At 42.7% G+C, this 23,252-nt stretch overlaps 1 protein-coding gene across 4 annotated transcripts in view; it reads left to right on the top strand.

Moving 5' to 3' along the window:
• The window catches only part of ATP6V0A4 (ATPase H+ transporting V0 subunit a4), a 67,395-nt gene that overhangs the window by 11,487 nt on the left and 32,656 nt on the right, over window positions 1-23,252 (top strand). Inside the window, exons 2-8 of one of the 4 annotated variants that reach the window (XM_043873313.1) lie at window positions 1,577-1,654; window positions 12,932-13,065; window positions 14,575-14,653; window positions 14,941-15,035; window positions 19,050-19,175; window positions 19,655-19,749; window positions 21,078-21,204. In XM_043873313.1, the coding sequence (XP_043729248.1) occupies window positions 12,949-13,065; window positions 14,575-14,653; window positions 14,941-15,035; window positions 19,050-19,175; window positions 19,655-19,749; window positions 21,078-21,204 (639 nt within the window). In that variant the 5' untranslated portion in view covers window positions 1,577-1,654; window positions 12,932-12,948. Of the gene's footprint in view, window positions 1-1,576; window positions 1,655-9,497; window positions 9,643-11,162; window positions 11,333-12,718; window positions 12,754-12,931; window positions 13,066-14,574; window positions 14,654-14,940; window positions 15,036-19,049; window positions 19,176-19,654; window positions 19,750-21,077; window positions 21,205-23,252 lie in introns of those variants that run through there. The other 3 variants (XM_043873312.1, XM_043873311.1, XM_043873314.1) reach the window with 3 other exon arrangements.

The raw sequence follows: 23,252 nt of genomic DNA, 5'->3' as shown, positions 1-23,252 counted from the left end.
AAGTCCAAGGAAATGCTGTCTTCAATCCAATGTGGGAAGACTTTTGTCTGGGGTCCTTGGGACTCCCCAGAGGGAATAGAGGGATTTTGCTCCATATGGTGCCTTCTCAAAGGGATGGCAAGTCCTGTGGGAAACAAACTGGGAAGATGTGGGGCTGAAGCGAAAACCTTGTGTCAGGAGCCCTGGCTTCTGCACCCAGCTGTGTCCCCAAGTAGCTCTGTGACCTTAAGCAAATCCCTCACCTCCCTGGGCTTGTTTGCTTATCTTTAAAGTAACGGGATTGGATTAGATCTCTAAGTTTTCTTCCAGCAGCATGATTCTATGACTCTGTGCTCAATATTGTATATTAAATAGAGAAAGAGAAATGAGCTAGTAAGGTTTTTTTTTTTTTTTTTAAGAAAGTAGAGGTAGAAATTATGCTGGGAAGAAGCTCCCTAAGAGAATTTATTTGTAAAAAAAACGATTTTTCTTTTTAAAAAACTTCTGTTTATTTTTAATTGGAGGATCATTGCTTTATAGTATTGTGTCAGTTTCTGCCATATATCAGCATGAATCAGCCACCGGTATACATATGTCATCTCCCTCTTGATATTTATTTATTTATTTTTGGCTGCACCGGATCTTCCTTGCCGCACGCAGGCTTTCTCTAGCTGCAGTGAGCAGAGGCTACTCTTCATCATGTTTCAAGGGATTCTCATTGTGCTGGCTTCTCTTGTTGCGGTTCTCGGGCTCTGGAGCGCAGGCTCAGTAGGTGCATGGATTTAGCTGCTGTGCGGCAGGTGGGATCTTCTCAGACCGGGTATTGAACCCACGCCCCCTGCACTGACAGACGGATTCTTAACCACTAGACCACCAGGGAAACCCCCTACTAGAATTTAGAGTAAATATTATTACAGAAAAGGTGAGTCACTGGGGAAATGCTCCCCAGTGAAAAAGCTAGAGATGCAACAGGTAAAGTCTGTCCATGACAAACCTAGAGGCAGTATGTTCTCTTTGTGATGAAATGTTATTTTCCTAAATCTCACTCAAGTCAGACTGTGACTTGAAGACAAGAATGAAAGGGCTGTAAAGTAGCTCTGCTCTGGAGAGAAGGGAAATGGAGTCAAGACCGAGGCATGCTGAGGTGGAGAAAAGGGGAACCAGAGGGTGCCATGATGGAGGGTCTTCTCGGGAACAAGGTGGTCATGGGCTGAGGGTGGGAAAGGCAGTGAGATGGGATGGAGGGGAAAGAAAAACGTTGCTGTCCCTGAGAGAACCAGGAAGGCTCTTACTCAGGGCATGATCTAGAGGATGGAAAGCTATAGAACAACAGTGAGGGCTCAGTGGACACTGGATGGCACCAGTACATCCTGAGACCCATCACTGGAGCAGGTCCAAGGCCCAGTGGGAGCAGAAATGCTCATGGCAGGGGACGGTCCTGCCTCCAGCCAGCATATGTAATATGGTTATTGGTGTGCTGATAACATAGACTCATGAATGTTGCTGTCAACAGACTGTGCATGTTGTTATGTGTGCGAAGCTGAATGTCATTTCCTCTCTTTTGAACAACTTCAAATCATTCTCTTTCCATCTCCAGCACTTTCTCTGTTAGAACCTGTTGCAAAGGCTCCTGGATGGTGGGTTCAGTGCCTGGCCTGAAGCGGACAAGTGCGAGGTAAGTGGATGGTAAAATCAGTTCTTTGAATGAAGGTGATCAGGCCAGGTTTCAGTTCAGAGAGATCAGATATTGTTTTAGAAAAATCAGGTTGCTACTGTTGCAGCTGACCTATTTTTGGAATTTCTGGCATAAATTTCATGCAAGCATTGACTTTTCTCCACTTAACCCCTTTTCATTTTTTTTAAAGATGTGATTAACATTTAAAAAAATATTTATTTTTAATTAAGGGATGATTGCTTTGGTTTCTGCCATACATCAACACCCTTTTCATTTTTTAAATTATGATATCCTGTAAACTGATCTAGTAGAGCTGAACATGTGGTTGTACCCAGTGTCATCCTAATCCCAGGTCCAGGGCTATGAGAACAAAGGAGGCCCTTTGTTTAAGGTCTGCCTTGAAGGTGTATGAGGTGAATGCTCCCCCCTTCAGCTTCTCAGGAGCCATTTTATAGACAGTCTGTAGGGCATGAAAGTGTCTTGCTAGAAGCCTTCATGGACGAGTATGTAGTGGCTGCAGCTGGCATTGTGCCCCAGACTTTCTAGAGAGGACAGTGGTATTAAACACTCAATGTCAGAAACAATGTTCATTTGGATAATATAGGGGATTATTTGCTGTAAGTGGTAAAAGATCTACCTGCCAATGCAGGAAACACAAGACATGCGGGTGTGACTCCTGGGTCAGGAAGATCCCCTCATAGGAAATGGCAACCCACTCCAGTGTTCTTGTCTGGTAAATCCCATGGACAGAAGAGTGTGGTGGGCAAGAGTCCATGCGGTCACAAAGAGTTGGACACGACTGAGCACTCACGCCTTTGCCCTTAATAAGGTTCAGTTCAGTTCAGTCGCTCAGTCGTGTCCAACTCTTTGCGACCCATGGAGCACAGCACGCCAGGCCTCCCTGTCCATCACCAACTCCCAGAGTTTACTCAAACTTATGTCCATCGAGTCGGTGATGCCATCCAACCATCTCCTCCTCTGTCGTCCCCTTCTCCTCCTGCCTTCAATCTTTCCCATCATCATGGTCTTTTCCAATGAGTCAGTTCTTTGCATCAGGTGGCCAAAGTATTGGAGTTTCAGCTTCAGCATCAGTAAGGAACTACTTAGTAAGGTAGTTTCTCTCAAGACCTAATGCCAAATTTAACTGTTATTTGGGATTTTAAATACATATATATTTAAAATATTAAACTTCTTTTTTTCTTATTTTTATTGTAGTATAGTTGATTTACAATATTGTTCATTCCTGTTGTATGGCAAAGTGACTTAGTTATATTCTTTTCCATAATAGTTTATCATAAGATTTTTTAAATTGGAGGATAAGTGCTTTACAATATTGTCTTGGTTTCTGCTGTACAAAAACATGAGTCGGCTATCAGCATATATATATATATATATTTCCTCCCTCTTGAACCTCCAGGCCCATACCAACTTCCAGCCCTTTATACTCTTAGAAATTACTGAGAGCCCCAAGGAGATCTGACTTTTGTGGATTCTACCAATTTGAAACTTATCATACTAGAAATTAAAACTGAGAAAGTATATTAAATTTAAGTATATTAATTTAATATACTTTAAAAGTATATTAAGTCATCTGAAATAATATTGACCTGTTATATGTTGATATAAATATATATTTTAAGGAAAATAACTATATTTCCCAAAGCAAACAATTTATGGAGAAGAGAGACATTGTTTTATTTTTGCAAATCTCTTTAAGGCCTGATGATACAAGACAGTTTTTGTCTTTTGCATCTGTTTTTTCATTTAATCTGTTGCTATTTGTTATTTTTGAGTATATTAAAAAAGTCTGGCCGCACTTAGATTTTGTAGTTTTAAAGAGGGGAAATGTTTTACCAGATTTTTCAGAGAGCTGTGGATATTTTTCTTTGATACTACACCAAAACTTAACAAGTAGTAATTTTTAAAAGCTTAGTTGCAATGTGGGATCTGAAACCAAATCAGTGACTTTTTCATTAAAACCTACTGGCTAATCATTCACTTTTGATGAATCATTTGCCTGTTCATGATTTTATAACATCATCCTGTAGTCATTTGGAAAATATTGGTACATTCAGTTCTGCAGATCTTCCAATGTTGTCACATTTCATGATATGATACACTAAGAGAAGATCATGTTTATTAATATCCTCACAGAATTAGCCCCATCAGAAAAGTTCTTAGTCTTAGGAAGCTGTCAAATCTTGGTGGCAGCTAAAAGTTTTCTAAAATTGTATCTTCATCATTGGCAACACATACTGTCAGTTGTTTTCCTTTGAAGTGACAGAATCATTTGGATCCTTTTTTGAGAAAATGCCTGCCAAATGCCAAAATCTGTCAGCTGCTCTTTCAAGTAAAAAATGCTGTGAAAATAGCAGCTAATTCAGCCTGCAAGTCAAATAATTGCTTTTCTTCTTTATGCCGTAGAAGTGTTTTTTGTCTAATTTCCATACTGTCATACAGGATATTAAAAATAAAAAACATTTCCTCTTTGGCCTGGACCACGGCTCCAGTCTCATACCTGGTCCACCCAATGCTATTTTTTCCTCCTCTTCAGTCCACCCTGTCATTAAAAATGTATTTTCAAAGCTTCACACCTATCTAGGCCTTCTTGTTGCTCTTGGGACAAAGACACCATCTGTTTTTAAATTATTATTTATTTATTTGGCTGCACGAGGCATGCAGGATCTTCGTTCTTCGTTGCAGCATGTGGGGTCTAGTTCCCTGACAAGGGATCAAACCTGGGCCCCTGCACTGGGAGTCTTAGTCCCTGGACTACCAGGGAAGTCCCAAAGACACCATCTTTAACACGGGTCCTGAATTTCCTTGTCCTTCCCACTTGCCCAGCCTCGTCTCACAGACCTCCTTCCTTCTCCCTACACGGTGTATTCTGCCTTCTCTCCCCAAGAACGCCTTCCCTGAGCCAAGGCTGGGTCTGGTTATCCAGCTCAGACAGTGTGTACCCTCCTTCAGGGTGTTCATCCCAGTATTTGACACTGTTGGTCCCTGTGGTTATTTGAAGATTTGATGACTGAGGTGAGAGTGTCTCAGCTCTGGAGCCATCATCTGGTTCAAGTCCTTTCTTTACCACGTACTAGCTGAGTGACCTTGAATAGGCCCCTCTCTCTGCCTCAGTTTCTGAATCTGTAGAACAATCAAGAAACAGGGATCCTAAAACCTATTTCTTAGGTTTCTGTCTTAAATTAGCCCATGGGAAGCAACATCTGCATGTTAGCCATTCACATTAATTAGGATTGTTGTGTCCGACTCTGCCGGGCTCCACAGGAGCAGGAACTGTTTTGCCTGCTTTATTCTAAGCAGTACCTAGTACCTTCCCTGGCACATTTTCTTTTATTGTCATTAAAACTTTGATTTTAATTGTTTAACTGTCTTCAAATTAATAAATGGATGTGAATTTTAAAAATCAAGTAATAGGAAGGATTTATTTTAAAAAATGCTAAAGTCTCCTGCTATTCCAGCTACAGTTTGTTCTATAGCAAAGACTTTTTTTTTAAGATTTTTTTTTTTTTTTGATGTGGACCATTTTTAAAGTCTTTATCAAATTTGTAAAACTATTGCTTCTGCTTTATGTTTTGGTTTTTTGATGGAGAGCATGTGGGATCTTAACTCCTTGACCAGGGATCAAAGCCACACCTCCTACATTGGAAGGTGGAATCTTAACCACTGGACCACCTGGGAAGTCGCCCTAAGAGCTACTTTTGACTTTTTTCTTCTTGTGTTTACCTTCAACATGTTGAAATAATATGCTCACATTGCTATTTGTGATTTGTCTGTGTTAGGCATCATCTATTGACTTGTATACAGTTGTCCCTCTTAATCCCAGGTTTTTTCCCCTTCTGTGGTTTCAGTTGCCCTCAGTCAGCTGTGGTTTGAAAAAATAAATAGTGCACTGTTCTGAGTCATGTCATAAAATCTTGTGCCATCCTGCCTTCATCCTTCTAGGATATGAATCTTTCCTTTGCCCAGCCTGTCACTTAGTAGCCCACTTGGTTGGTTATCAGATTGGCTGTCAGGGTATCAGAGTGCTTATGTTCTTGAAACCCTTATTTTACCGAGTCAGGGCCGCAAAGCACAAGAGTAGTGATGCTGGCAAGTTCCTCCTTAGTGGGTGGTTATAGGCGAGGAAACAGTATTTGTGAGGAATTGACAGGACAAAGAAACTTAGATTTGGGGTGTCCAGCTAGTGAAGACTCGAAACGGCGTTTGGGCTTGGGGCAGTAAATTAAAGAAGCCACAAGGTTTATTCACATGGGCTTCCTGAGTTCCCTGTCTTTGGCGATAAGGGTGTCCTTCTCCAGAGGGAGGGAGAGAGAGTATCTTTCACATAAGAGATTTATTTCCTGCTTGCAGGGAGACTGGGTGGGGGTGTGTGTCAAAGTGTCCCACTTGAGTTGACTTTCTTAAGTAACTTTAATTCAACAGAGAGCCAGTTGCTCAGTCATGTTTGACTCTTTTCAACCCTGAGGACTGTAATCTGCCAGGCTCCTTCGTCCATGGGATTCTCCAGGCAAGAATACTGGAGTGGGTTGCCATTCCCTTCTCCAGGGGATCTTCCTGACTCAGGGATTGAAGCCAGGTCTCCTGCGTTGCAGGCAGGTGCTTTACTGTCTGAACCACCAACATGCTATTGAGGCACAACTTGGGGTGACCTACCCTGGGCCCCAGCTGCACCCTGGCTGGGAGGAGCAGAAGTGCTTGGCTGATCAGGTGCTGGCAGAGGTGAACATTCTGATTATCTCACCTGACAGTACCCCAACACAGGTTAACGAGGAATGTCTTGTTACCACAGGTGGGCGGGGAGTCCAGGTGCCCCACTTAGCCTTCTCTGACACTACCCTGGGGGTGTTGCTTTGGTGTAACTGCATGAGGGAAGAAGTCTAGGCATGGTGGCCTGCGGCCACATTTTTTTTCTGGGATGTTTGACTGGGTTAGAGTGATCCTATCTGAAAGTCTTTCTGGCTAGCCTGCCCCCTTCCTGTTCCTTTGGCTAGAGAGAGCAGGCTTTGGAAATTTTTTCTTTTTTTTTTTTTTTGTCTGCATATCTTGCTGGATTCTGCAGCACTGCATCTAGAATATATGAAGCAGAAGAAAACCCATAGGACACACCCTTGCCTTGTTCCTCAGACCTGGAGGTCCTTAGACAGTCTATCTTCTCTGTACCTTTCGGAGCCTTCTAATATTTATTGTATATATATTGTTCAGGGTTTTTACTTTTTCTTCTTGATAAGTAAAACTACTTCTACTCTATCCTTCCAGAAGCAGAAGTCAAAGTAATATTTTAAAACTGTTAATCTAGGAATTTCCCTGGAGGTCCAGTGGTTAAGACTCTTCACTCCTAATGCAGAGAATATGGGTTTGATCCCTGGTTGGGGAACTAAGATGCCGCATGCCACACAGTGAGGCCAAAAAAAAAAAAAAAGAAAAAAAAAAAAGAATCAAATAATGTCACTCCCCTGCTTCAAATTTCCCAAAGGGCTTCCCAGTGTGTTTAGAATAAAATCCAACTTTCTTATTGGCCCATCAGCTCTCACATGGCTTGGCCCTTGCCTCCACCTGACACACCTCATATGACCTCTCCCCACCCTTCCCATGTTCCAGCCACACTGGCCTCCTTTCTGTTCCTTGAATGTGTTGAGCCTTTTCAGACCATAAGACAATATCATGCAGTGGTTGTAAACACAACCACTGTGTCAAATGACCTGCTAAGACTGACTGTGTGACCTTCGGCAAATGACTTAGCTTCTTTGTGCCTCCCTTTCCTCATGTGTAACATGAGAATAAGAACACTGCTGTAGGGTTACTAAGAAAATTAAACGGGCTAATACAGGTAAAGTATCTAATTGTGTTCTACAGTCAAAACAATGGCAAGAACTCAATAGATACACTAGCTATTGTGATGATGTCACTCCCCAATGTCACACCCTTGCTCTCACATCCAGGTTCCTGCTGCCTAGAATACCCTTCCAGCAGCTTCTTTTTGCAAAACCAGTCCATTAAAAAATCTTTCACACCTCAGCTCAAATGCTATCTCCTCTCAAATGAGAGAGGTCTTCCCTGACCATCTATCTAAAATAATCTCTCTTCATTTCTCTAAAGCCTAGCTTTCTATATTGTACTCTTTGTAATCTGCAATATCTTGCTAACTTATTACTTGTTTACTGTTTGCCTCCTTACATCTGGACATAAGCTTCATGAGGGCAGGCCCTTGTCTCTCATCTATTGCCCATCCTCGAACCCAGAACAGGATGGCACATAATCTGTTCTGTTGCTCAGTCATATCTGACTCTTTGTGACCCCATGGACTGCAGCATGCCAGGCTTCCCTGTCCATTACCAACTCACGGAGCCTGCTCAAACTCATGTCCATCGAATCAGTGATGCCATCCAACCATCTCATTCTCTGTCATGCCCTTCTCCTGCCTTCAGTCTTTCTCAGCATCAGGGTCTTTTCCAGTGAGTCAGTTCTTCACATCAGGTGGCCAAAGTATTGGAGTTTCAGCTTCAGCATCAGTTCTTCCAGTGAATATTGAGGACTGATTTCTTCTAGGATAGACTGGTTGGATCTCTTTTCAGTCCAAGGGACTCTCAAGAGTCTTCTCCAACACCACAGTTCAAAAGCATCAATTCTTTGGCACTCAGCTTTCTTTATGGTCCAACTCTCACATCCGCACATGACTACTGGAAAAATCATAGCTTTGCCTAGACGGACCTCTGTCAGCATGTCATAGTGAAGTGAAAGTGAAGTCGCTCAGTCGTGTCCAACTCTTTGCGACCCCGTGGACTGTAGCCTACCAGGCTCCTTCGTCCATGGAACTCCAGGCAAGAATACTGGAGTGGGTTACCATTTCCTTCTCCAGGGTATCTTCCCAACCCAGGGATTGAAGCCGGGTCTCCCACATTGGAGGCAGACGCTTTAACCTCTGAGCCACCAGGGAAGCCCCAGCACATAATAGACCCTCAAAAAATACTTACTGAATGGATGAAAGAATTCGGGTCTTTTACAAGTACGTACTTACTACAAACAATGCTACAATAGACATGATTGTAATTAAATTTTGATTTGTATCCTTAAATTATTTTTTTAGGATGAACTGAGAGTTCTGAGATTATTGGGTCAAAGGACAAGCATACTCCCATTCAGACAGATTGCGCCAATTTAGAGTCTTGCCAGTGTCATACAGGCATGCTGACCTTCTGCACCTTTGATTTGGGGCTCTAGGAGAAAAAAATAGCAAGTCTGAAAATAACCTCTCCTTCCTATACTTCCACACACTAAAGAAATATCTAAGATCCTATTTTATTTTATAGATTAGGACACTGAGAAAGAAATGAAAGTGATAGTCACTCAGTTGTGTGACTGATAGTCACACGATAGTGACTCTTTGTGACCCAATGGGTTATTACTCGCCAAGGGCTTCTCCGGACAAGAATACTGGAGTGGGTTGCCATGACCTCCTCCAGGGGATTTTCCCTACCCAGGGATTGGAACTCATGTTTCTTACGTCTCCCGCGTAGGCAGGTGGGTTCTTTACCACCAGCGCCACCTAGGACACTGAGACCCTGGGATTAAATAGCTTCCCCAAGGTCACACGTGGTCAAAGGCAGAGATGGGGTCCTGACCCAGGCAGTTTGGATCTCAACTCTGCTCTTAACCATCAAGATGTATTTTTTCTGTATTTGCTTCTCTGTTATTCCTGAGCACCAGGACCTTTGAGAGCTACTGTTCCACCCACTGACCAAAAGACAAGGCACTCGGAGTTGGGGCGAAGAGCAGAATGGAAGCGGGGAGGAAGGGGGAGAAAGAAGAGGGAGGCACCGGTTGGGGCAGGGGCTTCTCTCGCCTTGGTCTGGAGCTCATCTGATGGGACAGGCAGAATCAACGCTGGCGATGCCTTTGGTAGTTTTCAGTTCTGAGCTTCCTGCTTTGGTTTGCCAATCCTGAATTCAGCCTTGGAAGCTAGCTTTGCCCAGGTGAGTCTGGACTCTTGAATGGGTTTGCCAGGTTGAAATGGGTGGTGTGGCCAAGTTCTGCTTCTTAAGAAGCCCAAGTGGTACGTTTCCTCCAGGGCTCTCTACTGCCCTAGGTGCAAAACAGCTGCTTCTTAGCTGATTGTTTGCAAATTGCATTCACCCTTCTTCTCTGTTTCCTCCCAACTAAAGCTAGATTTTCACCCTGTGTTCTCAAAGGCAATGGTTCTTATTTGGTCATACACAAAAATCACCTGAGGGGCTTACTAAAAAGGCAAATTTTGGACAATCTGGGAAATTGAACACTGATTGGATATTTGATATTAAGAAATTATTACTGAATTTCTACATGTGACCATAGTATTGTGTGTATAACATATACAGAGAAGAATCCTTATCTTTTGTATCTTTTGAATATTTCGATATGCATGTATTTTGAAAGAAAAATATGATGTATACGATTAGCTTCAAAATAGCCCAGAATGGGTAGGAGAAATGAGCAGGGATTAGAGGATACAAAATTCAACAACTGTTGCTGCTGAGTGGTGTGCACATGGTAGGGCGGGGGCGGGCTTCTTTATACTATTCTCTGTATTTGTGAAGATGCTTTAATTTTTCCATAATAAAGTGTAAAAAAACCAAAAGGTACCCTCCTTATTCCAGGGTACATTTTACAGGCACCCAGTATGGCTGTGGGGGGATCTACTCACCTCACCTGGAGAAAAGACTTTACAAAGGGAACTCAGGTGGCCCCTGCAGAGAAACACAACCTCATTGACTCACCCCTCACGCCTCTGCCAGATAAACGGGAAAGAGCAGTCCTCAGTAAGGAAATGGTACATCCCTACATCGCTCAGCTGGCCCTTGTCAATTCACCTGGGCCGCAGGAAAGCTGAATTTTAGCTGTAGTGTATATATTTAGATGGGTTTGTATAGTCTCCTTTTGAAGTGTTTTGTAAGTTAATTGTTGGTAGGGTAATGAGTGTGATGTGTTCCCCCCCCTCCTTTGGTTTTCCAAAACTATTTTTTAATGTTATCTCATTTCTCCAGCGAAAAGAAGTGTTTTAATGCGGTGTAATAGATAACGTGGCTCAGCTGGTAAAGAATCCGCCTACAATGCGGGAGACCTGGGCTCGATCCCCGGGTTGGGAAGATGCCCTGGAGAAGGGAAAGGCTACCCACTCCAGTATTCTGGCCTGGAGAGTTCCATGGACTGTATAGTCCAATGGGGTCACAAAGAGTGGGATACGACTGAGTGACTTTCGCTTCACTTCAATAGCTATTAAAACGCAGGAGGGTTATCTCTAGGGCTCTTCCCAAACCCTCCCCTCACTGGGGGGTAAGTGTCTTCCTTAGAGAAGGAGGTCTGACCCCCGTGGGGCCCCAAGGTCGTGGCCGAGGGCACAGGTGGGGCGGGGGAGGGAGGGGGCGTGTGAGCAGGGCTGGCCGGCGGGGCAGGTTTGTCCTAGCCTCGGACAGGCCGGTGTTGATACAACACAGCCCGCCTCGGGCTCTGCGGGCGCCGAGGGAGGAGAAGCCGCGGGAGGGGCTCGGCGGTCGCTGGGGGGAGTCGCCTGCGGAGTCCGCGGCCGGGCTGGTCTCTTCCGCCCGCCGCTCGCGAACCCTGCCCTCCCCGCCCGGCCAAGGAAGCCGCGGGAGTCCCGCGCCCAGGACCCGCTCGGACAAGGCTGGGGTAGGAAGGGAGGGTGCTCTTGGGTCTGCAGGAAGCTCATGTCTTCTTCTGTGTCTTTTCTATGAAAACTTTGTTTTGCTTGCTAGAACCGGCCGTGTGAAAAATTCATTCATCTGGGTGTCTGCAGGCAAAAATGGAATATTAGAGTCTGCATTCGGGAGGGTCGGAGGAGATTTTTGCCTCTAGTCAGTAAATCCGGAAATGTGTTTTGAGCCTCTTCTTTGGGATTGAGCTAGACGGGTGATGGAGTGAAAAAGAGTTTTGATCTCGTGGGTTTTTCTGGCTAGTGGACAGAACAGACAGGAAGCAAGTAATTGCAGATGATTGTATTTGATTATATTCTAGGAGGGCTTCCCAGGTGGCTCAGTGGTAAAGAATCCACCTGCCTGTGCGGGAGACATAGGTTTGATCCCTAGGTTGGGAAGATCCCCTGGAGAAGGAAATGGCAACTCACTCCAGTATTCTTTTTTTTTTTTTTTCCACTCCAGTATTCTTGTCTGGGAAACCCCATGGACAGAGGAACCTGGTGGGCTACAGTCTGTGGGGTGGCAGAGTCGGATCTGACTTAGCCACTAAACAACATATTCTGGGAGCATAAAGAAGGGGGCTTAGTTTGCTCTGAGTGTTGGGGATCGGGAGAGGAGTATGGAAGAAGAGGATTCTTACCTAGAGAGGGGGGAATGACAGGACTATGTGGGGTATGGGGAACGCAGGGTGGGGAGGAAAGGGTTGAGTTTCTTAATCTTGGGAAAGCCTGAACAAAGGCCCTGAGGGGGTTCTCAGAGAAATTCGGGGAAACAGGAAGGGAGGGTCTAGGCCAGATGATGCACACAGCCCTTCCTTGGCTACGTCAAGGGTTTTAGATTGACCTGTGGGAAAATGGGACAATGGAAGGATTAAAACAAGGGGGATAAACCCAGTGTATTATACATTATAAAATTATAAGGAAAAGGGACTCCTTCTGGGATGTGTGGTGGTTCTTCCAAAGGTTGGGATCTGAGGAAGACACTTTGGTTTGGCAGCAATCCGGAGGGTCTTGGGTGAGAGTGGGTTCTAGTTGAGTATCCTTTTTCCTTATAGAGGACATACAGATTTATTTCATTCCTGCTGACTGCACAGAGTTCTGTTGTATCAGTTTAATCTTTCCCCCTGTTGATGGATATCTAGGTTAGGTCCATTTATTATAATTAGTAAATACAGTGTTGTCAGAAACAACCTTGTGAGTCTATTTTCCCTTCATCTCCGAGTTTATCTGGGTGAAGAGCAGTGGAAATCTTGTGTCATGGATATGAATAACATAAAGTTTGGTGGATACTGCCAAATTGCTCTCTAAAAAAACTATACCAAAAAAGTGCTCTACAAATGTACACTTGAAGTATCAAGTGTCTGAAAATGCCTGCTTCCTCACACCTTCTCCAAATGTGAGTTTATTAATCGTATTTTAAAATCTTTTGCCAATCCGATAGGTGGTGAAAAGTAGTACCTTGTTGCTTATGTTTTTAAATTTAGGAGAGATTCCTGTTGCATTTTTTTCTTCTGTTGGATTTTAATATAACTCAGCGACACATTTGTTACCTCAAATATCTTTGTGTCCCGCAGACCAAGGTTGAGCCAACATGGCGTCTATATTCCGAAGTGAGGAGATGTGTTTGTCACAGCTCTTCCTCCAGGTGGAGGCCGCATACTGCTGTGTAGCTGAGCTTGGAGAGCTTGGATTGGTTCAGTTCAAAGATGTAAGTACTGCATTCATAGGAGACCAGAAGAAGGTGGAGTTTCCACTTCTTGTTGGTGATTAAGGTCAGGGAGAAGCGCCCTGGGCTGGAGAAATGGAATTCAGTGGTTCTTGTTCTTCTGGCTAGAATTTGTGATAACATTGGGCAACTGACTTGCAAACATTTCTCCCTTCCTCCTTATGTGTCACCTCTATAGGAATGTTTTGAAACTCTAATATAATAAAAAAGATGACATTATATTTTATTTCCTATGTACCTCTTCAAGACATTTGATATATCCAGTGGGCACGTGGATTACCAACTTTATTATGAGGGCAAAAAGCACTGCTTCCTGACCAGTTAGTTTGAGGAAAAAGTATCTTGGGAGTCCACAGTCTCTTGAGGGTGATATTCTCCAGCTAGATTGTATTTTTTCCCCTCCCAGTTTTATTGAGATATAATTGACCTATAACTCTATATAAGTTTAAGGTGTTTGGCATAATGACTTGACTTACATCATAAGACTCTTAGAATTTACTCTCTTAACAACTTTTGTATATAATATACAGCAGTGTTCATCATATTTATCATGTACATTATATCCCTAGTACTTATTTGTCTAATAATTTAATTATCTAATAATTTATCTCATAATTAGATAAAATTATTTCTCTAATTATCTAATAATAACTTATTTATCTAATAAAAGGCAGTTTGTACCTTTTGACTGTTTTCATCCAATTTCTCTGTTACCTCACCCCCCCACCTCTGGTAACCACAAATCTGACCTCTTTTTCTATGAGTTTGTTTGACTTTGAAGTATGATTGACCTATAACACTGTTAGTTCCTGGTACACCACAATACCAGCATATCAGTATTTCTATACATTTCAAATGATCACCATAATAAGTCTGTTTACTGTCTGTCACCATAGGACTGTCTTAAGTAAGTCGGGGTATCACTTCCCAGAGGCAGTTGAGATCCTCGCCAAAAGCTTTTGAATTCAATTTATAAAATGAGACTCACTAAGTCCATTCATTTTCTCACTAAGGTCCAGTCAAAACTTAGCCCTTCAGAGAAGGATCATGTCTTTGCAGCCCTAGTTCCAACTCAGGAGCTGACATGGGGTAGTTCCTTAATAACATTTATTGGGCTGAGCTGAGGGCTCACCAGCACAAAAGGATGCTGACTTTTTCTTGAAGACCAGGGTCCATTGCATGGAGCTGTGCTGTTTTCAAGGTCCTATTGTATTCATGACTCCATTGAGGAATTCAAAGCAATTGGGATAGTAAATGCAGCTAAAACTTAAGAAAAGTTTACAGAGGCCAGAGCTTGAGGCATTTGGGGAACTGAGGGTAAGAATATCAAGGTGTGTTTTCACTGGAACTCTCCTGTCTTATGCATGGAAGTATCTAGTCCTAAAATGATTCTAGTAACATTCTGCAGCATTAATAATAATAATAGCCAAAGAGAATGTGTTGGCAGCGGTTGCTACTAATGTGTGCCTTGTGGCTTTCCCCTCCCTCTAGTTAAATGTGAAAGAGAGCCGCTTCCAGAGGAAATTTGTGAATGAAGTCAGAAGGTGTGAATCATTGGAGAGAATCCTGCGTAAGCCAGTTTTCTGCTTGCAGTCTGAATGTGCACTGGCAGGGAGGGAAATGGTTTGCAGGGGTGATGTCCTGCAGTCTGCCCCTATGTGTGATACTGCTACTCTAGGGGGAGGCAGATCCTGGTTGGGGGCAGAGGGGGCTAGAGATGGGGGGCAGGTTCTGTGGCAGGTCCCAGGGCAATTCAGGCAGCTGAGCTGGGAAACGCATCTGTCCTACTTGACCCCATTTCTTAGGTATGAGAAAACACACTCACCTTGGGCTCTCTGGTGGGGTTTCATCCTTCAGGTTTTCTGGAAGATCAGATGCAAGATGAGATTGAGATTCAGGTGCCTGAGAAGTCCCCGCTGACCCCTTTCCCACGGGAAATGATCATCCTGGAGGTAGGTTCTTTCCGACTTTACAGAGGACGATATCGAAGTCTGTCTCCTGGGAACCCTGCAAGCCTCTCATGGTCCTCTACCCCATTGCTGAAGGCGTGGATGTAGGTTTATGTGTTGGTCCACTTTTCAGTGTTATTCCCCCAGGAAATTTTTAAAGTCACTCTTGGCATCTGTTGGTGGCCATGTGTGTTGTTTCCATGTCTTGGCTATTGTAAACAATTCTGCAATGAACAGGAGGATGTCCATTTCTTTTCCAGATATGATTTCCTTTCCTTTGGATAAATAACCAGAAGTAGAGTTGTGGGATCCAGTGGTTTGCTTCTTAATTGTCTGTCTGATGCATTGGGTCCACTCTGGATTGAGGCCTCTTCTCAGATTGGCTTCTGAGGTCAAGTGGGAGAAGGTAGCAGTTTTCTTTAGCTAAGGCCTGTATGGCTGGAGGACCCCTCCCTTTCTTTCCCTTCTCTGTCAGTATGCTTTTGTAAAACACTGAGTATCGCTGTGCGCAAGACACCTTGGTGAAACATGACCTTGCCTCTAGGAGCTTCTAGAGCAGCCTGTGGGGAGAGGAGAGAGGGTGAGCCAGGGGGAGAGGATGTCAAAAGGTTACTGTTGTTGTTCAGTTGCTAAGTTGTTTCTGACTCTTTGCAACCCCATGGACTGCAGCGTGCCAGGCTTCCCTGTCCTTTACTATCTCCCAGAGTTTGCTCAGACTCATGTCCATTGAGTTGGCAATGCCAATCCAATTATCTCATCCTGTGCCACCCTCTTCTTTTGCCTTCAGTCTCTCTTGGCATCCAGGGTCTTTTCCAATGAATTGGCTCTTGGCTTCAGGTAGCCAAAGTATTGAGGCTTTAGCTTCAGCATCAGTCCTTCCAATGAACACCCAGGACTGATCTCCTTTAGGATGGACTGGTTTGATCTCCTTGCAGTCCAAGGGACTCTCAAAAGTCTTTTCCAACACCACAGTTCAAAAGCATCAATTCTTTGGTGCTCAGCTTTCTTTCTGGTCCAGCTCTCATATCTGTACATGACTACTGGAAAAACCGTAGCTTTTGACTGTATGGACCTTTGTTGGCAAAGTGATGTCTCTGCTTTTTAATATGCTGTCTAGATTTGTCACAGCTTTCCTTCCAAGGAGCAGCATCTTTTAATTTCTTGGCTGTAGCCACCATCCACACTGATTTTGGAGCCCAAGAAAAGAAAATCATTCACTGCTTCCACATTTCCCCCCTCTATTTGCCTTGAAGGGACCTTGCCTGATGGGAGCAGATGCCATGACCTTAATTTTTTGAATGGTGTTGAATTTTACACCAGGTTTTTCACTCTCTTCCTCTTCACCCTCATCAAGAGGCTCCTTAGTTTCTCTTCACGTTCTGCCATTAAGAGTGGTATTATCTGCATATCTGAGGTTGTTGATATTTCTCTGGGCAATCTTGATTTCAGCTTGTGATTCATCCAGCCTGGCATTTCACGTGTTGTCAAAAGGTGGGCAGATCCAAATCCTGGAAGGCCCTGTTGGTTTTTGTTTTTTGTTTTTTTTTAAAAAAGAACTTTTTATCCTCAAAACTGAAAGGGCTCACTAAGAGAGGTGAGCAGGTATGGAAGAGCTTCATTGATTGAGCCTTATCTCTGGCTGGGTTTTCTCATGTGCTTTTTTGTTTTCATTTAAGATAATTTAAAATTCTTGAAATTGTTGAAGCCACCAGTAGTATAAATCTAGATTCTCTAACAGAAACATGAGACTGGCAAGACTGACAACTCCACTTGAATATATTTTGGATCTTGTCATATTAAAATCTGGATATTTGAGGAGAAAGTTTTAATCCATACAAATAGGATTTCCATAAAATCATCTCCAGTTTCGGTCCTACCACTAGTTTTCTAATACCAGCCCGGTTAGTTACCAGCTCCACTCCTGCTGCCATCCCCCTCACCTTCCCAAACACCTACAGCTGTTCTTGTAAACTGTGAGGTGGCTTAATGGCTCATGTTTCCACCATAATCTTTTTATATATTCTTTTTCAGATTCTTTTCCCTTATAGGTTATTGTGTGCATGCCCAGTCACTCAGTTGTGTCCGACTCTGTGACCCCATGGACTGTATCACTCTACTTTGTCACTTCCCTGCTTGAGAGTGTTGATGGTTTCCTTCTTGCCTGAGTCAGGGCCATCGTGGCCAGCAAAGTCTGCTTTTCTTGGCCCTGTCTTACCTCTCAAGTCCTACAGGCTCCTTGGGCTGGTTCCTTAATTGTATACTACTCTTACACATTGTTGAGGATCCCAAAGAGCTTTATTTATGAGGGTTATATTTATTGATATTTACTGCTGGAGAAGACTCTTGAGAGTCCCTTGGACTGCAAGGAGATCAAACTAGTCAATCCTAAGGGAAATCCACCCTGAATATTCACTGGAAGGACTGGTGCTGAAGCTCTGATACTTTGGCCACCTGATGCGAAAAGCTGACTCATTGGAAAAGACCCTGATGCTAGGAAGGATTGAAGGCAGGAGAAGGGGATGACTCAATGGACATGAGTTTGAGTGAACGCCGGGAAATAGTGAAGGATAGGGAAGGCTGGTGCTGCAGTCAACGGGGTTGCAAAGAGTCAGATACAACTGAGCCACTGAACAACAACTGCATTAGGAACTAAAACTAAAAAGAGTAAAATATTTATTAATTCATTAAAAATAATATCTCCTTATATGTTAATATTTTTAATGAAAAATAATGGTATTTTCTAAGAAAAAACTTTAGCGAAGAGTGATGTTAGCAAATTTATTATGTTTGGCTTAATAGAAGACTGACTTCGTGTGCTTTGAATCTGTTGTGATATGTTCTCATTGAAGTATATAAAGAGAATTTAGTCTTGAAAATAGGTAGTTGGAAAAGGGAGGAGTGTTTTAATAGTCTTTTCAAATAATTGTGGATAATCTTTGATATTACATTAAAATTTGACAAGCATGGGGACTTTTGCTTTTGTTAAACAGGTAACAAGTATTTTTGTTTTCAAATTGACATAAGAGATGCAGGTTCAATCCCTGGGTTGGGAAGATCCCCTGGAAAAGGAAATGGCAACCCATTCCAGTGTTCTTGCTTGGAGAATCCCATGGACAGAGGAGCCTAGCGGGCTACAATCCATGGTGTCACAAAGAGTTGAATGTAACTGAATGTCTGAGCACTAAAATAACCAGTGTCAATTTGGAAACAAATATACTTGTTACCTGTTTAACAAAAGCAAAAATCTCCATGCTGATATGTGACTTGTCTGAATGCTTTGACTTCTCATATAGCTCATTTTCCTTCCCCAGAGTGTTTTCTGGTCCTCCCCATTTGTTAAGGGAACTTCTGAGAGTGTATGACCACGGCTATATTTGTTGTTCAGTTGCTAAGTTATGTCTGACTCTTCACAACCCCATGGACTGCAGCATGCCAGGCTTCCCTGTCCTTCACCATTTCCCAGAGTTTGCTCAAGCTCACGTCCATTGAATTGGTGATGCCATCCAACCATTTAATCCTCTGTCGTCCCCTTCTCCTCCTGCCTTCTATCTTTTCCAGTATCAGAGTCTTTTCCAATGAGTTGGCTCTTCGCATCAGGTGGCTGAAGTACTGGAGTTTCAGCTTCAGCCTCAGTCCTTCCAATGAATATTCAGGGTTGATTTTCTTTAGGATTGACTGGTTTGATCTCCTTGCAGTCCAAGGGACTCTCAAGAGCCTTCACCAGCACCGCAATTTGAAAGCATCAATTCTTTGGTGCTCAGCCTTCTTTATGGTCCATCTCTCACATCCGTACATGACTAGTGAAAAAGCCATAGCTTTGACTGTACAGGTGTCTTTGTCAGCAAAGTGATGTCTGTACTTTCAGCTCTCCAGTCTTGTTGAGTTTGACTGAACAGGCCTTTCAGCTTCAAGCTACATTGTGATGCTCTGCATACTTGATATTATTTGTTGTGGTTAATGTACAGTAAATGTCATAGTGCTTTCTGCCTGGCTTACTTTCTTTTTCCTCCTGCAAAGACTGCTCTGGAAAAACTGGAAGGGGAGCTTCAGGAAGCCAATCAGAACTATCAGGCTTTGAAGAGAAACTTCCTAGAACTGACGGAATTCAAACACCTCCTGAAGAAAACCCAGGACTTCTTTGAGGTTGTAATTTGGGGACTGTGTATTCAAGGGTCCTTTTCTCTAGAACCTCAAATTTCTATTTTGACAACTGGTTGGTTTGGATTATGAGTAAATTGTGATGTTTCTGTCATCTGGCTGGGCTTTGGCTGACAAGGGTTAGGGTGGCATGTGGCATTGGTTGAAATGAATGCAAAAATATTAAGGAGCTCATTAATAAAGTACATGGCCCAAATGGCCCAGAGAGAAATGGAAGTCAGAAAAAAGCACAACAGTTAGTTTGAGCAGATTTGGGATTTTGGTAGGAAGAGACCTTGTTTTAAATGCAAAGTTAAATCTTTATTTGAAACAGAAAACTAGATTAGGTCTAAGCATCATGTCTTCTGAATGCTATTTGTAGAAAATTGAGTAATTATATAAAAGCAGACAAAGCCATGCAATGTGGGTGCTTTTAAGATAGTCTAATTACATTTAAATGAAAATAGTGATTCTTTGATTTTCAGACGGAAGCCAACTTGGCAGATGATTTCTTTGTAGAAGACACTTCCGGTCTCCTGGAGTTAAGACCTACGCCTGCGTACATTAGTGGAAAGCTGGGGTTAGTGAAACTGCTGCTGTAAAAGTGATATGTAGATGGGTCCCTGGTCTGTGTGCTCAGTGCCTGGCATGTGGTAGATTTCCCTGACTGTTTGAGTGAATGAATGAATAGACAAATAATGACTGACAAGAGGACTATTTCACATGATTATAGGCCTCCATCCAGTAAAAAACCCAAGTCTAACCTGACCTGGTTAGTGGGGTTGTAGGTAGTGTTACCTTTTTGATGGTGAGACTGACATTCTTGAGTCTGAAGAGTGCAATGTTTATATTGTCTCCACGTGGGAAGGATGTAGTGATAACTGTTTAGATGGAGTTTCTTGACTGTCCCTGTCTTTGGAACAGGGCTATGGGATACATGTTTTTTTTGCCTTGTCTCTGAAATACCGTTTTGATAATAGATTTGGAGTGTGAAGTTTGAAGTGTAATTAGCAATGAGGTAGTTGGGCAGTCATGTCTTCCACAAGTAAAAGTAATAGAGGACGATAATACCCACCAAAATGTGTGATGGTTCAAAATGGTGGGATTTCATTTACTGTTGAAGTAAAATTGAAAGTGAGTTTTGGAATTCTAGTTCTTTATTCAGCAGATACTTAGGGGCCTGCTATTCGAGGCACTAAACATTGAAATTGGAATGGAAAGGAAACTATGTTTTGAAAATTTTCGATCAGAAGATTATGTTACTGGACAACATACACTTATAATAATGGGCCAATGAAAGTAACCATTTTAAAGTTAATGTGGGGACTTCCCTGGTGGCCTAGTGGCTAAGACTCTGTGCTCCCAAAGCAGGGGGCCCCGGGTTCAATCCCTGGTCTGGGAACTAGATCCCACATGCTGCAACTAAGATCTGGTGCAGCCAAATAAATAATTAAATATAAAGGTAATGTGAAAAGTTTGAGTTAGAAACTTATCTAGATACCTAGATGATTGTATAAGTAGAGATGTATATAAGTCAATACATATATTTCAGTCCTAGTACATTATTTGTATAAATGCATAGAGACCATTTTGAGCAGATTAAACACTTGCTTCTTTTAGCTACAATGATATAATGAATGGTCTGTCATATTGTTATTGCAAATAAGGGAATGTATAGTATTGGGATGATTAAGGACATGTGGACATGTCAAAGGAAACAGGAGGTCAGAGGGGAGTTAGGGTGCATTGGGACTGGGATCCAGAGTGCTAAGCAGGGCCATGTCCTTCCTTCCTGCTCAGAGGGCAGTGGGCTTCTACCTTCTGGCTGCTTATCTTCACATCCCATGGGGTCTTCTGCCTGTACCCACTCCTTGTGCCTCAGTAACATCTCTTCTTCTGACTGCTCAGGTTCACAGCCGGTGTGATCAACCGGGAGAGGATGGCTTCCTTTGAGAGGCTGCTGTGGCGAATTTGCCGAGGAAACATCTACGTAAAGTTCAGTGAGATGGACACAGTTCTGGAAGATCCGGTTACAGTGCGTATCTCAGGCTGCAGAAAACATTCTCTTAAGTTTCCAAACCCACCAGAGGGGTTTGCCCTGCCAGGGGGGTTTTGTTCTCTCAAATCCTGAATCTTTAGCTCTATGAAGTTAATATCAATTTTCTTTTTTCCCTCCTTTCTTTTCTTTTTTCTTCCCCATCCCTTCTTTTTCAAAAATACCTATGAAAGGTCAGTTCCAGGACTGAGTCTTGTTAGCACCTCATAAGTGATCATTCCTCCAAATGACTTAACTGGACCAGTTCCTGGAAACTTGGCTATACTGGTGCCGTATGGGTCGGCAGATGTGTTTTCATCACAGAGCACTGATCACTGATGTAGGTCAGTGTGCTCCAAGCTCCAGGGTGCACTCAAGCAGAAGATGTTGTTCAATGGGGATTCTGATTCAGTGGGTCTATGGTGGTGCCCAGGAGCCCACATTGTTAACCAGCTTGCAGTTAGTTCCTGGTAGTCAACAGACCATATATTTGGAATGAAGATTTTGAGGGTCTCCTTCACTGAGTGCCACATGTTACTGCCACTAATTTTGTAGGATTTGCTTCTTCCACCTCTCTGGTTAGTATTTAAGTCCACTTTTTCATTCCAAGAAGCTTGGTTTATTTCTTAAAAAAATCATAATCTAGTCTAAAAAATACGGGTTAAAAATGCAATTTTAAGCTTTATATCATGGAAAACAACTTCATAGTTAAATGCGATTTAAAATAAGAAAAAAGTTTGTATTTAAAAAGTGCAAGACTTCACCATTCTCATGTCTTTATTTTTATTTTTTTCTTGTGTTCTTTTTCTGTAGTCCACAGCTATAGGCAGGTGTGATTTAATATGGTTGTTAAAACCTGGAAATCTTTTTTTTTTTTTTGCCTTCTGTTGATTTTAGATAATATAAATGCCCTCCTGTATTATAGTAGGTCCTATAAATATTAATATTTTAAAATGTGACATTGAATCACTACTTTTCATAATCATGTTTTGACATTCTGTAGTCCTGGTGGTAAAGAGAGTTTTTATAAAGTAAGATGACTTTAGCCTGATGACTTTGAAGGCCACTGAGCAGATGGTGTGTGGTCAGAATGGATTCCTGGGCCTGGTGAATCCAGAGACAAGAAGATCTAAGAGATTCAGCAAAGGACCATGGGTGGGAGTGGTGCTCCATGAGTGAGGGACCTTTGGAAATAATGTAAAGCAGGTGGCTCCCCGAATCCTAAAATACCCCTTTCCTGCTCCCGTGAGCAGCTACCAAAGAGAGTTCATTTTGATATTATTTTCAGTTGGTGCCTAATGTTTCCATTGAGTTGATGTGACATTCACTGTTTTTAGACACTTAATTTCCAATTTTTCTCCAGAATATAGACACTATGATAAGCATCTTCATGCATGTGAATTTTTGTTTACTTCTGGCCTAGTTCCATGATATGAATTCAAGGAAATAGGATTGCTGGCTTAAAGGGTGTGGGCATGTTCATGATCCTTGATGGGTCCTGACAAATAGCTTTTCAATGGAGTCATACCTGATTGCAAAGATACCTGAGACGTAAGTCATGTGTGATGAGTGTGTTGGATTTGTTAATCACTTTTCCAACAATGGGTTTCATCATTTTACCTTCACTCCCCACCCCAAACTAAATAAGAGTAAAAAAGTGCATTTCTTTGCTTACAGTTAAGGTTGAACATTTCCATATATGCTTGTGAAATACCCATTTTCCTTTTCTTATGAAATGTCAGACTTGGACTTTAAAAATGCATTTAATCAGTGTTCCTTTGGGCATATACAGTGAGTATGTGAGTCAAACATTAGACCTGGCTCTTCATTGTTATAGTTCAGTTGCTCAGTTGTGTCTGACTCTTTGAGACCCCATGAGCTGCCACACACCAGGCCTCCCTGTCCTTCACTATCTCCCGGAGTTTGCTCAGACTCAGGTCTATTGAGTCAGTGATGCCATCTAACCGTCATCCTCTGCTGCCTCCTTCTCCTTTTGCTTTCAATCTTTCCCAGCATCAGGGGGATCTTTTCCAATGAGTCGGCTCTTC

Source organism: Cervus elaphus, chromosome 18, assembly GCF_910594005.1.
Source record: "Cervus elaphus chromosome 18, mCerEla1.1, whole genome shotgun sequence".
In the NCBI taxonomy this organism is placed as follows: Eukaryota; Metazoa; Chordata; class Mammalia; order Artiodactyla; family Cervidae; genus Cervus; species Cervus elaphus.
Note: the sequence above shows the minus strand (reverse complement) of the source record. Positions and strands in the feature narration are given on the sequence as shown.